General features: G+C 40.6%; 1 protein-coding gene across 3 annotated transcripts in view; it reads right to left on the bottom strand.

Moving 5' to 3' along the window:
• Positions 1–16,005, bottom strand: part of naca (nascent polypeptide associated complex subunit alpha) — a 32,644-nt gene that overhangs the window by 13,713 nt on the left and 2,926 nt on the right. The window contains exons 3-7 of one of the 3 annotated variants that reach the window (XM_060821184.1): positions 10,759–10,857; positions 8,407–8,451; positions 4,807–4,959; positions 3,420–3,505; positions 457–534 (exon numbers count right to left, since the gene is read on the bottom strand). In XM_060821184.1, the coding sequence (XP_060677167.1) occupies positions 457–534; positions 3,420–3,505; positions 4,807–4,959; positions 8,407–8,451; positions 10,759–10,857 (461 nt within the window). Of the gene's footprint in view, positions 1–456; positions 535–3,419; positions 3,506–4,806; positions 7,700–8,406; positions 8,452–10,758; positions 10,858–16,005 lie in introns of those variants that run through there. The other 2 variants (XM_060821183.1, XM_060821186.1) reach the window with 2 other exon arrangements.

Below are 16,005 nucleotides of genomic sequence, written 5' to 3'. Positions count from 1 at the left end.
GATAAGGCACTGGCTGCAAATATGGATTTAATTTAGTTTATAGGGGCTGCTTAGCAGAAAACACTTGCTTCACATTCTTGGTCTCCAACCCTTCACCAGAAACCAAACTGAAAAGAAAGTACGTAATGTTGCTTCTCAGTGGCCAGTTACAGAGCTGACAGAAGCTGACTCGCTTCCCTGGGAACCTCTTGATCTTCACTCAAGAGTCCATCTGGTTAACAAGATCACAAACTCAATACTAGGAAATTGTAACAGAAAACCCAAGAACCTGCTATCCATTCTATAAATGGTAGAAATAAAAACAATCCAGACTTTTAACATAAGTATTAGTTTCACAATAGCCTGTGTGGTATCAAACTATTATCAGGTCATGTATAAAACGTATTAAAGACAGATATCTCAACTCTCCAGAAAAGAAAGATTTTCATGTTTACACTGACAGAAAAATATACTCACTTTCCGTGCTTTCTTTTCACTTCTGCTCTGTTTTGCTTTGCTGACTGGTTCTTCATCTATTTCAGCTGCAGCTGCAAGCTTTGAAATGAAGGAAAAAAAATTACTTTGTAGCCACATTATGAAGAAAGACCCTTCTCAAGACAAACTCCACTGAAAGCATACCCATTTCTATTAATCATACAGCACAAAGATAGCTCAGTTGCTGTAGTTGGTGCATTTGTTCATACAGCACACAAACCAGGCTTGACTCAGGCTGAGGTGGCACCTCATTTAAAGCGGCGAGAAGAAAAAAAAAACACAAAAGTTCCCATCCCTTGATATCTTCTAGTACCAGAAAACCCACAGCAACAGGGTGACATTGCTGCTCTTGCTACCACTCAAAACATATGCAGCATAATTTCCCCCATGCAAGCAGTTACAACGGAGTTTCACAAAAATGCAAAACCGACTTATTGTTTGGGTCTTAAAAGTGTCAACACAGCTAACCATTGACTGAGCACCATGTAAAAACAATGCTCTAAATGTTGGCAAATAAAAAAAGCATTTGTAAGAACCAGCAATTGAGGAAGCTTTCCTGTTTTTGAGAGGACTTGCAAACACAAAACTAAGCTAGTCTCAAGGAAGGATGGTTCTTTCTTCAATGCTCAAAAATATCATTCCTTCCGTTTCTGAAAATCTAATCAAAATTTTGGAAAAAGCTTAATCCAGTGCATGACAAACAAGCACAATGATAGTCGCCCATTTGAGAATTTTGGGGTGTCATCAATTTCGTGGACAGAGATTCAGACCGAAGATTCAATAAACAGATGACAGCGAGCTTGGAGACTTAACTATATTGCAGTTCTGCGCGCGACTTGTGCCCAAAATTCTTCTAAGTCACAATTTATTGACATCCAAATCTAAGATGCGTTTAGGCACAAAGCAGAGGAAGCTCCAAGCTACAAAGACTTGCCAGCTGAGTACAGCCAATACTGATGACACCCTTCGCATACCACATTGCTTTGATACTTTTATTCCACTCACAAAAGAAAACTTGCACAATGGTCTCAAATAACTTTCAACCTTTATTTATTCATGAAAATACAAAATGATTTTACATAGTTGGTATTAGTGCAGAGGTGCATTTAACTACTTCAAACCCTTCCCACAAAAGTGATTCAGCATTTAAATACCACCACGTTGCAATTTCTTTTTCAAAATATGCAGACCAATCCCCTTTCAGTTACGGCAGCAATATGACATGGTGACACAGGGTGGCACAGTGGTTAGCACTGCTGCCACAGTGTCAGGGTCCTGGGTTCAATTTCAGCATTGGACGACTGTCTGTGTGGAGTTGGCACATTCTCCCCGTGTCTATGTAAGTTTCTTCCAGGAGCTCCGGTTTCCTCCCACAATCCAAAAGATATGCAGGTCAGATGGATTAGCCATGCTAAATTGCCTATATATAGTGTCCAGGCATGTGCAGGCAAGGTGGGATAGCCATGGGACATGGACAGTTACAGAGATGGAGTGGGTCTGGGTGGGATGGTTTTTGGAAGGTTGGCGTGGACTCAATGGGCCAAATGGCCTGCTTCTACACTGTAGGGATTCTATGATGACAAGAAAGCAAATAACTGAAGCCAAGTACACAAGTGTGAGACAATATGGCATATGAATGACCTTGTGAACTAAATGGAATTTTATGTTCTCAGCATAAACAGGAATGTGACTTCCAGGATTTAGCCTGGCAGAATAAATTCCATATATTAAAACATGGACAAAAGAACTTGACTCGAGGCAAATTAAAATTTTCACCATCAAGAGGCCCTCCAAAACTGAAGTCAACAGGAATCAGTGGAAATCTTATTGCAGTCCACACTCAGCACAAAAGGGAGATGGCTGCAGTCGACAGAGACCAAGCATCCCAGCCTGAGCATTGTTGCAGGAGTTCCTCAGCGTACTGTTCAGAGACTTGACCATCTTCAGATGCTTACATTCAACACAAGATCAGAAGTAGAAGAGATGCTCGCTGATGACTGAAGAGTGTTCTATACCATTCATGACAACTCAAGATACTGAAGCAGTCACTGTCTATATGCAACTAAACCTGAACAACATTGATAATTGGGCCATAAGGGGGCAAGTAACACATGCAACATGAGCACGAGACAATGATTATCTCCAGCAAGAATAAAAATAAAACCAACTAATACCACCTGACATCCAATAATATTATTTTTTGCTAAACTTCTCGATGCTCTTGAGCCAATCTTTGCTCATCATCCACAAAGCACAAGTCAGGAGTCTAATGCAATATTCTTCACTTGCCTGGAGTACAGCTCTAGCAACAGAAGACACTTGCCTAGGTCAGAACAGTCTACTTGATTGGCACCCACCTCCAATATACACGATGCACTACAACAGCTCACCCAAGGCTCCACTACTAATACCTTTCAAATCTACAACTCTTACTGTCGAGAATGGGAAAGGCAGATGCAGTGCAACATCACACCAGCAAGTTCCCCTCCAAATCAGACACCAGTCTAAGAGTAATATCACCATTCCTCTATCGTCAATACATCAAAAACCTGAAACTCCCCAGGCAACAGCACCTACACTGGATGAACTGCAGTGGTTCAAGGCAACAGCTCACCAGCTAAGAGTTACTCAGGATGAGCCAATGTCAGTGACACTCATGTCCATTGATGGAATAAAAGATAATCAAGTTTGTGGAGTATCATTCAGAGGAGTTAAGAAAGGGCAGATGGCACCCCAACTATATTCCAATATGAGCCATGTCTTCAGAATACATGGCAAAGTGTGATACAGTGCATGCTTTGGAGGAGAAATATTTTGAAATATACCCAAGCAAAACATTAAAACTGAAAGAGGAGGGGTCTGCAGATAGGATTCTTTAGTGTGAAGACATTTGCCTTTTGAAACAAGGTTAGAGGGTGTTTATATTCACATATTTGCAGACACACCTGAGCTTGCTGTGTCGCTGACTGCGTTGTATCCTGTTCCTCCAGTTCTGGTACCGACTCATCGCTGTCCGACTCTGTCCCAGACCCTACAAAATGTCATATATTTAATACAGCACTTTGTACATTTTCTACGTTTGTGGCACTTTAGTGATTTTCAAAGAAATTGTGGTACTCGTCTGGAAAGTGAGGAACATCACTTTATCGTAGATACCAAACCACGTTTATCAGGCAGCCATGCTAAGGTGGAGAAAAAGTGTGAACTCGTGCACTAAAGCTTTAACCCTGTACAAGAATTTTATTACAAAGGTGCAATATTAACATTTTGATATTTTTCTACAAAAGCCGTAAGCAACAAATCTCAGAACCCAAATGATAACTGTAGAAGAAATATACCTTTGCAGCATTACAGAAACATTTTACCTTAAATTTGTTGTTGGCAAGGGAGAAAGACAGATCTGGATATTACAATGCTAGGTACTGGTTAAGCTTTCACACCATGCAATAGAAGCAATTTAAAACAAAGGTTAGCGTGAATGTTCTTGGTACCAGTCAACACTCCAACTTATACAGGTGCTGTAAATTCTCCATATTTGTACCTGCAATGCTCATCCTGTGCACAGAAAATAGGCAAACTTACAAAACAATCTGGATTTAAAAATAAAAGATTACTCCAAAGTTTGCCTCAAGCTTTGGGTATGAAAGTTGCTTACTAATCATTAGATTTTAAAGTACAAGAACCACAATGTACTCCAAATATTCACAGGTTGAGGGAGGCAGGCATGTGAGACAAGACGTTAATACAGGTTAGATTAGTGTACCAAGTGTCTATTAACGTATTAAAAATCAGTTCATTCAAGTGTTAAATCCCACTTATAAAACAAAACAGCAAATAAACAAAAGTGTACTCCACGTTTCCATTAGTATGCAAGCTCTAAACACCTAGTGGACAGTTGAAATTTGTACATTATGTAGTCAACCTGTGCCAAATGAGACAGCAACTCCTCAATGAAAATTGATTTCAAACAACAGATGTGATTGATCAATTCAAAGAGGACATGCAACATTCAGTAGTAACTTATCTTTCTTCCTTCCACCATTTTACAAGATGATAATGCTAATCATTAAAATATGGACTACACACTTTACATAAAGTACAGATTTCATACCGCATTACCTTCATTTGTAAAAGGACAGGCTAACTTTAAGTTACCCCATACACACTGGAGGACACAAGACAAACATCCCCACAAAAATACTCCTCCAGAACAGAGCACCGTACTTAAAAGTTAGCCGTCCACAAGATGTGAACTTTTCTAGGACAAACCTTTACTTCCCAGCTCAAATAGGCAGGACACTACGACATGCACACCTCAACCAAACTAAATACCCTCATCATTCTGCTTCACCACAGGTTCCTTTCCAGTTGAAGCAGTCTTGGGAATTGCCTTCTCAATAACAGATGGGGGAGGACCTTCACAGAGGGGAGTCTCATCGATGGCAGAAATCAATGGTGGCATCTCATCATCATCAATTTGAGCAGCTGAAGATGATCCAGGTGATGGGGTAGAGTGTTGAACAGAGGCAGATGGAAGAGTGAAAGATGATGGAAAATCAGTAACAGGTGTTGTAGATTCTGACAAAGAAAGTTCAGTGGATGAAGGTGTTTCATGAAGGGAATGATCAGGAGCAGGCAAGGGAGGCTGAAGCTGTGCATTAACAGAAGGATCAACAGACAGAAGCAAGTCAGTGCACTGAGCAATTTGGTCAGATGAGGTTAACTGAACGACAAGGGGTTGTAACTCTGAATTAGACAGGTCAGGAGATTGAAGCAGTTTAAAAGGCGAGACTACAGTCAATGCCTGATCAAAAGCTGGCATAGGTGATTTGTCAGCAGAATGTGTTTTGAGGGGCACAGAAAAACCATCAATTACAGGGAGAGAGGACAGAGGAGGCTCAGTGGTTGCACTGACAACTGAAGATGGCTCAGTAATGCATGTAGGCATTGCACCTTGAACCTCCGTTGCCAGAGGGGCATCTAAAGGATTGGCCAATAATGTATCTATTGCAACATCCAGAGAATTAACTGACACTGATAGGTCAGTGGTATCAGTGGAGGAAACGGAAGGGACATCTGCTGAAAGTAGCCCACCAGTAGCATGGGAAACAATGAAATTGGTAGACAACTGTGCAGTATCCATAACATCTGTCACAGTTTGAGCTGAAGACTGTCTAGAGGAAACAACAGTATCAATAGGCAAAGTCAGGGTGGCAGAATTGGAGACAGGTGACAGCAGACCAGCAGATGACAGCAAATGACTGGCAGAGTCAGTAGATTGCAGCTGCTGACCAGCCACTTCGGTGTTAGTGGGCAACAGCAACTGATCAGCAGACTCTAGCAACTGACCAATAGCATTAGAGTCAGTGGGTGGCAAATGACTGGCAACATCAGCTGGCAATGGTGACTGATTGAGATATGGAAAATGACCACTAACACAGGCAGCATCAGCAGATATTGGCAACTGATTGGCAGTATCAGTGGGCAATGGTGGCTGGCCAGCAGCACCAGTGGGCAACAGTGGCTGGCGAGCAGCATCGCTGTCGGTGGGTGACTGCAAATGACTGGCATCAGTGGATGATGGCAGCTGATCAACAACAGTATCAGTTGACTGATCAATACCATCAGCGGGCAACAGTGGCTGGCGAGCAGCATCGATGTCGGTGGGTGACTGCAAATGACTGGCAACATCAGTGGATGATGGCAACTGATCAACATCAGTATCAGTTGACCGATCAATACCATCAGCGGGCAACAGTGGCTGGCGAGCAGCATCGGTGTCGGTGGGTGACTGCAAATGACTGGCAACATCAGTGGATGATGGCAACTGATCAACATCAGTATCAGTTGACCGATCAATACCATCAGCAGGCAACAGTGGCTGGCGAGCAGCATCGGTGTCGGGGGGTGACTGCAAATGACTGGCAACATCAGTGGATGATGGCAACTGATCAACATCAGTATTAGTTGACCGATCAATACCATCAGCGGGCAACAGTGGCTGGCGAGCAGCATCGGTGTCGGGGGGTGACTGCAACTGACTGGGAACATCAGTTGACAATGGTGTCTGATTGAATTCATCAACATGAGATGTCAACTGACCAGTAACACTGGCAGGATCAGTGGATGATGGCAACTGATCGACATCAGCATCAGTTGACTGAGCAATAATGTCAGTGGGCAACGGTGGTTGGCTAGTAGCACAGGTGGACAACAGTGGCTGGCTAGCAGCATCGCTGTCGGTGGGTGACTGCAAATGACTGGCAACATCAGTGGAAGATGGCAACTGATCAACATCAGTATCAGTTGACTGATCAATACCATCAGCGGGCAATGGTGGTTGGCCAGCAGCATTGGTGGGCATCAGTGGCTGGCTAGCAGCATCGGTGTCAGTGGGTGACTGCAAATGACTGGCATCAGTGGATGATGGCAACTGATCAACATCAGTATCAGTTGACTGATCAATACCATCAGCGGGCAACGGTGGTTGGCCAGCAGAATCGCTGTCGGTGGGTGACTGCAACTGACTGGCAACATCAGTGGAAGATGACAACTGATCAACATCAGTATCAGTTGACTGATCAATACCATCAGCGGGCAACAGTGGTTGGCAAGTAGCATTGGTGGGCAACAGTGGCTGGCTAGCAGCATCACTGTCAGTGGGTGACTGCAAATAACTGGCAATGTCAGTTGACAATGGTGACTGATTGAATTCATCAACAAGAGTTGTCAACTGACCAGTAACACTGGCAGGATCAGTGGATGATGGCAACTGACCATCAGTATCAATAGGAGGTGACTGATCAATACAGTCAGTGGGCAACGGTGGTTGGCCAGTAGCATTGGTGGGCAACAGGGACTCTTCACCACCATCAGCAGGTGATGATAACTGACTGGCAGTTGATGGTGATTGAACTAACTCGTCAACAAGAGACGACAACCCACCAGCAACACTGACAATGTCAGCAACTGACTGCTGCAACTGACTAGCCGCAGTATCAGCGGGAGATGACAATTGATCAAGAACGCCAATGGTTGATGGTAGCTGGTCAGTAATACCAGTGGACGCTGGCAAATGATCAGTCATAGCAGCATCAGGGGGTGAAGGCATTCCAACAGTATGGTCAGGCAAGCACAGCCTATCTAATGTAGCAATACCATCGTTGAGTAAAGATGCAGCTGCAGCAGTTTCAGCCATTTCATCAGCCATGCCAGAAACAGTGGGGGCAATAACACTGTCACATGGAAACTGTCCAGAGTTGGTAGTAACAGAGCCAGCAGATAAAGGCAGTCCATCAGGGGCAACATTAGTATTCTTCAGTGAGTCAGGCAAAACAGCAGTTATTTCCAGATCAGTCAAATGTTGAGTTGGAGTGTCGGTGGGCAAGGACAACTGATCAGTGGTGGGGCCATCAACTGCATCAGTAGGTAAAGGTACACTAGTTACAGCAAAACAGGCTGGCAAAGGAATATCATTGACAATAGTAACCTGGTCAGATTCAGACAGTCTAAAATCAGAACCTACTTCAGTGTTCAGGGGAACACCTGTATTATTAGATACAGTCAACCCAGACAAGGCAACCGAGTTAGTGGGCAAAGTCAACTGATCAACAGTGGCAACTGCAACTAGGTCAGTAGATGCATGTAACTCATCAACATCATCAGTACGTTCAGCAGGTAACAGTGGTTGCTCAGTGGGGAGGCCAGCAGTAAGTGAAGGCACTTCACTAGAAATTATAGAAATAGGAGAAGATAGAGACAGCTCTAAAGGTGGTTGGACAAGAGACACAGAATCAGACAGTAGGTATGAAGAATCATTGGTGGTGGTTTGGTGGGATGGAAGCTGGAGATCAACGCCATGCAAGTCAGTAGCAGCTGAAAGCTCCATCTTATTGGCACTGCTGGATTCATATTCAGCCTGTCTGTACTCACTGGCTGAAGAAACTGATTCATGCTCAGAACAGGTTTCAATGGTAGCTGTTGAAGATAACCAAAAAATCATGAATAAAAGTATAGAGCAGTGTTGTCATTAGGATTTAGGTGTTCATAGAAAATATAATCAACTCCAAAAAAGTTATTAAATTCACACCACAGTAACAGGTAATTTGATCCAATGGTTCCATGCTGTAACTTAATTCCATACAAGCCTACACCCACACATTGGCATATTCTTTTCCTTTCCCTCTTGTGCTTATTTAAAACAAGTCAATGTTATTTGCCCCAAGCATCCTGCGGTAGAAAGTTTCTTCTCAAATCCCTACTGAAGTCATCAGTGATGACCTAGTATTTACAAGCTTTGGTCTCTCCATTCCCCATTTTGTCACATCTATCCTTTAAAGATCTGAAATCAGATCAACCTTTAGTTCTTTTCAAAAAGAGCTCCAGCTTGTTGGGTTTTTCCTGATATGTATACAGTATCATTAGTTCTGGTACTAGAGTTCACATTTTCTTTTGTGAATATACCCAGTTCCTAATACTCAAGTCAAACGTGTTTTAATGATTCAACAGTGAAATTTTGCAGCGTTAACCTGTTAGAGATGATCCCCAGGGGCTTTATTTACTTTTTAAAAATAGCCTTATTAACCAGTGTTATTGCTATGTATTCGCATACTGAGTATTCTCCATCACCATTTAGATCATTACCTAAGCATTACATGCCCTCTACTTTTGCAACCAAAATGCAAGATCTTGAACTACAATTACACTAGTTTGCCAATTAAACTTGCAGAATGGATGTAAATGTAAGATTTTCATGTACTTGGTCACATTCTTCATGGATATGGACTATACCCCAATTGTGTGTGTGCTGCATTTGAAACTGCACTTGTTGATTTTATCAATATGCCTTCTCTCTTCCACTGTGCTACCCCCAACAATTTCTCACTTGAAGCTGCCATCACTCAAACAATAGGGAAATGTAGAGGATAGCCCATTCAAATGAAATGAATCTCAATTTTTGCTTTAGGAAAATGCTCCAGGCCTAACCAGTCACTGTGGTGATAGTAATAACTTGATGTGACTAATTGAGGAAATCTCATCATTAAATAAAGTGCTGGATTTAGACGAAACAAATCTTAAAAAGTGCATTGAAAACAATTAGTTAAATAAGCCTATTGACAACACAGTCTTCAAGAAAGAGTTACAAAAATTGAAAAGACAAGATAGAAAACAAACATTCTGAATTCTCATGTCCACATCAAGTGTAAAATAAGCTTTAGATGGGTCACATCATAAGCAAGTGATCAACCACCTGACCTTAAAATTTTGCATTTTTTGATGGGATATGGATTTCAAAGCAGTTAATTGGACTCCTTTATGGATTAGCATGCAAGGAGGAGATGGTGTCAATACCTATTCATTACTTTTAGGCTTTTAACACACTGTGCTTCTAAGTGACACCCCTACATTTTCAATAGTATTGAGCAGCATCTCAAATAAGTAAGCTAGATTTAAAAAATACTTTTAGAAAAAGTCACCTCATTGGCATTTACAATATATGGCATTAGTTACTTTGCCAGGAACATTTCTTTTTGTCCATGGAATAGCATCTTAGCCATGCAGTGAAGTACAACAGGCCTTTATAACTTCCAGGACAGCGTTGGGCATGGGGTGGGGAGTTGGGAAACCTCTTGAACAAGGTCCCAGAAGAAAAACAACAACTTCAGAACCAGAATTATCACAAGCCAGTATTCTTTGAGAAGAAATTTTTAAAAATAGCCATAACTACATATAATAATTCAACCATGCAGTTACAGCCAGCATAAGGGTCGAATTTAAATGGTTTCCAAATTATTTTTTGTAGCGATGCTAGTGCTCAGGAAATTGAACTCTTTAAAACCATAAAGATATTGGTTTCAAGAATTACCAGATTAAAAGCATGATATGTACAGTAACTTACTCAAATTTAGCAAAAATAGATCTCTCAAGCCAAACATCAGATAAAACACTATTACTGCACTGGTACAAGTTTAGCTCCCCATAGGAATCACCAGAGTTCAACAATTCAGGTTAGGCTGTTTTATGCCATGTTTTGCAATGACTGAATCAAATGGTCAAATCCATTTCAGTTTAGGATCCACATAGCTAGTTGTCACAGGAAATGATAATCCTAGTCTGGAGTCTAGAGGCAAAGAGACTGTAAAACCCAAGTTACCACCCACTTTAAATGGAGTGGTTAGAGTAGTTGAGAATACACAAGTGCACAAGAACAAACAAGAAAGTTGTTAGCAGAACTGCAAGTTTCAGATCACTGTTAGTTTAAGGTGTCATCGATTGTCAGTCTACCTGCAGTTTGAACAGACTTCTCAGGAGAAACGGGGGATGCAGGTGCTTGGACTGCACCAGGCACAGCAGGAGCTTCTGAGGCAGGAGCACCGGCCCCAGCTAGAAAGTTGAGTGATAACAGGAGTTACAGACAAACATTAAAAGAAAGCTTACAGTCTAGATTAAACCCAGAAAATTTTACACACAATCATTGAGAAATACTGCAGTAAAAGCCAGAAAAAGAAACAAACCAAATTAACACTTGCACACACCATTTTTGATCAGTCATAACATTTGACTGGATTTACCAATCCACATTACACCTGTCAAAACAAATTTAACAACACTTTGTTCAAAAGCTTTGTACAAAGTTAAAAAAATAAAAATAGGATCTAATCCTAGACAGTATATTACTTCAAAATAAGAGTGTCAGCAAGGCAAAGCAAAACAAATGGTTTCATTTCACAAACCATTAAAACAGAGCAACAGAAATATGATACTATTAATTAAAATAAAGGAATTTGATAACATAATGAAGTGTCCAGGAACCAGCTTGGAAAATCTACATTGATTAGCAAACCAAAATGGTTTCAGTCAAGAATTTTACCTCAGATTTACCATAGAAAAAATAGGTTGTTCCGCCCAACTGGTGCAGTGACTTGCTCCACACCAGCCTTCACCCTCCCCTTTTCATTCAACATATCCCTCGAATTACATTCTCTTTTGTACGGTAAGGTTCCCCTGAAGTGCATCTATGTTATTTGCCTCAACGACTCCTAGAGGTAGCAAGTTCCACATTCTCACAACTGTGTTTTTCCATAAATCCACTAAAGAATTAATGATCATTTCATATTTATGCCTCTAGTTTAGGATTCCCCAAAAGTAAAAAATGTCTCCTATATATACAAAACTGTTAGAATTTAAACTCCTAACAAGGCCACTCCTTACCTTTCTATGCTAGGGAGAGTCCCAGCGTGTTCAATCTTGATCTTAAGTCTGTTAACACCGTAAAATTTTCCTTTTGTGTAGCAGCTCATGAGCACTGAATCAATTAAATTTGTTATAGTAAACTATTTACAACATTGGTGGCATCTTAGGAAGAGAATAAGTGAAATTTCTACTCAGTAATATTGGTTTATCTTCAGGCTTCTGCAAAAAAAAAATGCTGCATAGATTTCCCACTTGAATTGTAAGAGGTTCAAGCTTTTTCTTTAAAAAAAAGATACAAGCCAATCACCAAGACTGGTTGAATCTTTGGTCTCAGTAATCTTAAAGAAAGCCAAAATTTTTAAAGACCATCCATGATACACAATTTAGTCAAGATGCACTGCAAAACAAAATGCAAGCATTGATTATTTTTTGGGCCCAATACATAATTTGTCTGTAAGCTTAAAAAGCATAGACAGTGGCACTGGGCATTGGTTCAAGGTGGCAGCCTACCAAAAAGAACCAAAAATGATAAACGTAGAAATATTAAAATTGCTCGAGAATGCGGAAAATCTGAAGTACCACAGAAATATCCCACAAGAACTCAAAGTATTAACAAATGGTTAACCAGACAATTTATGGATGCATTAAGAGTCAGAAGTGTCTACTTTCTCTTGACAGAAGTCTAAGTGAGAAAGGTTCCTCATTCAGGTCTGGTTTTGCACTTTTATTAAAAGAAACAAGCCAGCCAAAGCACACAAGCATGACTGGAGATTAAAACACCCAGAGCAAAATACTTTCTGGATTAGCAGGAGTTAGTAACCTTTAAAAGTAACATTTTTTATCCCACAAATGCAATTATGATAGAAGGCCACTTAGCCCCAAGAGCCAATGAAACAATGGCAGAAATCAGCCATAATTTCTGTAAGGCCACTTTTGCCCCATATTACTAAATACCTTCGATTAACAGAAATCTTAAGTTTCAACAGGGGATTTAACATGCTATTTACAGAACAATTCCAAATTTACACCATACTTTGTGAGAAATGATTCCTAATTTCAGTTCATAATTCAGTTAGCCAAGGACGTTCCTTCAGGAGGTCTCAAACTAGCACTTCACTAGTCATTCAAGCCAACTTCATCGGTCAATCTTCACAAACTAAGGTGTCACCCTCAGCCAAAGTCACCTCACAAATCTGCTTTAAATATTTCATGTTCAAAAGGTTCCTGTTCCCAACCACCAAGACATTTCACCTGCATAGGAACAGCCACCAAGGGTGAAACACAAACTCATCAGGCAAATAAACAAATTTAATGACAATCCCCAACTCGAGTGACGTGTCTTGCTGTGACTTCCTCCAAAACCAACACCTTGCACTTAAATGAAAGCAAAAAGAGTCACCCCAAGGGATTTACATATAAAATTGAATTGTGCAACAGGACAGTCAAAATATAAAGTTATGATTCTCAGACCACTAATTTATCTTGATTAGTTTTATTCAATGTCATAAACAAACAATGAACATTGAAAATAAAAACTCAAATCAGGACAAGATTTGATAATCAATTTGCACTCTGTTCATCATCCCTTCTCTATACCCTTAATTCCAAATGATCCATGAAAGGGAAAATAGATGCAGCCTTTCAGGACTCAGTCCCCCATTGAAGTAACAAATTCAGCCATGAATCAAGAACAGTTCAAGAAATACGTTGAAAGAAATGTTCATGTACCTACAGCAGTGTGGGGCAATTTCAAACACAGCTTTCTGTGACCCTTTCTGCACTCCTGAAGGAGCACACTTACTGGTTACAAAGCAGCCCTAGACATTCAGAATTCCAGCTCAGGTCTGCACTGAGGGAATGCTCCAGTGAACCTACCATTCAAATTTAACTCATACATTAAGACCCAATAGGTGCTCGAGAGATGCACAGAACAATGCCAAAGGACCATCGGGCACCAAAATAATATAACCAGTTATAGCGATGATCATTTCAACATCACCATAGATAAATGCTTAATGCAAAGTGGCTGCTGGATTTGTAATACTTTCCTTTCAAAAAAAAACATTGCAGGATCATAAAAGGTAGCATTATTGCAAATTTTTCATTGTTGTCATCTAGTCTGCTTTGCACAAGTCGATTGTCATATTTGCCTGCTCAGTGATATTTGTACGCAATGTGCTTTACAGCAGTTCACGATACAAGGCAACACACACACACACACACACACACACACACACACACGTTCAGCCCTGCATGTGTTATTTTGCGCAATGTGGCTGCTGCATTTGCCTACATAAGCAGTACTTCAAAAGCAGTTCATACAAATTGCCCTCAAGATATGCTAAAGAGCTATATGGCAGGATGTTCACACAAGCTCAGTGAATTGCATTTTATTTCGCGCAAATTGGCCCTGCATTTGCCCAAATTTGGATCACAGCACTTCAAATGTAGTTTTCAGCATGTATGGGACTCCAGGCCACCATGATAGGGAAATTAAGTAATAACGGGAGTCCACTGTTTATTTTGCGCAAACTGGCTGCTGCATTTTCCTGTATTGACATGGCTACTTCACAGCATTTTGTATATAAGGCTTTAGGTATGTCCTTGCTGTTATGAAATGCGTGGTCATTTAACTTCTGCTCTCATCTGCTGATTTTAAATCAGTGATATGTTTGGTGTAATAAAAGCAAAGTCATCAGTAGCAGGCATCATAAATTTTACACTTAGAGGAAACTTGTGGCTTTTATATATGTTAGTTTACAACTTCCATCACATCCTTTTACTGTAGTACCTTCTACATTGCATTTGAATGCACCTGCTTTTACAGAGTAGAGTTATTTTCAAGGGATCATGGAAAACAGCTGCAAAATACTAATCGTGGTTAGAAACCAAACCAAAAACCTGGCTATTAATGGCAGTTATGTTGACAAAGCTACCACCTTACTACTATCAACAACGCACCTGAAAGCTCCTGAACAGCTTGAGGCGGTGTATTCTCAGTGATGGCCCCGATTTGGCAAGCTTCACTTGTCAGTCCAGAAATGGCAGATTCTGTTGAGTCAGTACCTGCAGCCAATTCGCTTGAAGCAGTGCTTTCTCCCCCAGAGGCAGAAATGCTGACATCACTGTGTTCTTCTGCTGTAAAGGATTTGGGACAGAACTACAAATGGACAATATAATACTAACATTGCCCAAGTTCGCAAATTACCCTTGGGGTTTGAACGCCCTCTTTCCTTTTCACCCCACTACTCCCAAAAGAAAAGTAGCCTTCACACCAGGTGACCACATGCACTAATAATGTGCTCCTGTTAACATAGTGAGGACAGCAAGTTCATTCCACACATGAACCACCCTTTGGAAAAGAAAATTTGTTTCTTACATTTTTTTTTAAATCTCTCTCATCTCACCTTTAAAATATACCCCTTTAGTTAGGCAAAAGACACCTATCATGAACCCTACCTGTACCCCTCATGACTTTATAAACCTCCATAAAAAGGTCACCTCTCAATCACCTATGCTCCAGTGAAAAGTCCCAGCCTTTCTTTATAACTCAAGCCTTCCATGCCTGGCAAGATGTTGGTAAATCTCTTCTAAACCCTCTCTAACTTGTATTTTTCTGGCTGTGAAATATCCTCAATTTAAACTTTAGTGTACTACAAAGCTTCCAACATGCGCTAGCCCAAATTTCTTAATCGACGTAGTATTCAATCATTTCACAACAAACAACTTGACAACTTTGGCAGGCAGCTCATGGTTGCAGAGACAGAGTTTTAGAAACATATTCTCCTATAGCCTGACACTAAATCAAACTGTCACTTACAAACAAGCAACTGATTTAAAATTATCTATATTGAAAATCCAAAATTTTCAATGTACTGTGCCTTTCTTTTAAGAGCAAAGCCTGCAACACTCAGATTGTTCTAAAATCAAGGACAAGTGGTCATCCTAATGATTTAACATCCACCGTTTATATTTCAATGCAAAACACTTTCAAAGCTGCATCAAGACTGTGCCTACTGTACATTACAACCTCTTTAAAAATTATGCTTCATACACTGTGCTCAAGCCTAAACAGAATGCAATGGCTGCTATTTTGTAACAATCGTGTGGGGAATCACCATCTCTGTGCTTAAGATGTTTGTGCCAGCACTTAATGCTGCAGAACAAAATGCATAAAACTGTGTGAGCCTCAATTTCAAGTGTTTTTATGTTGCAACCACCACCCTGAAGTGGCAGTACACCTTGGAAATCTGAAGAATTTACAAAGCCAACACATGTATAAATGCAAAATACTGTGAATACTGGAAATCTGAAATAAACTAAAAATGCTGAAGAAAA

Source organism: Hemiscyllium ocellatum, chromosome X (genome assembly GCF_020745735.1).
Source record: "Hemiscyllium ocellatum isolate sHemOce1 chromosome X, sHemOce1.pat.X.cur, whole genome shotgun sequence".
NCBI lineage: Eukaryota > Metazoa > Chordata > Chondrichthyes > Orectolobiformes > Hemiscylliidae > Hemiscyllium > Hemiscyllium ocellatum.
This window is presented reverse-complemented; position numbering and strand designations above follow the sequence as displayed.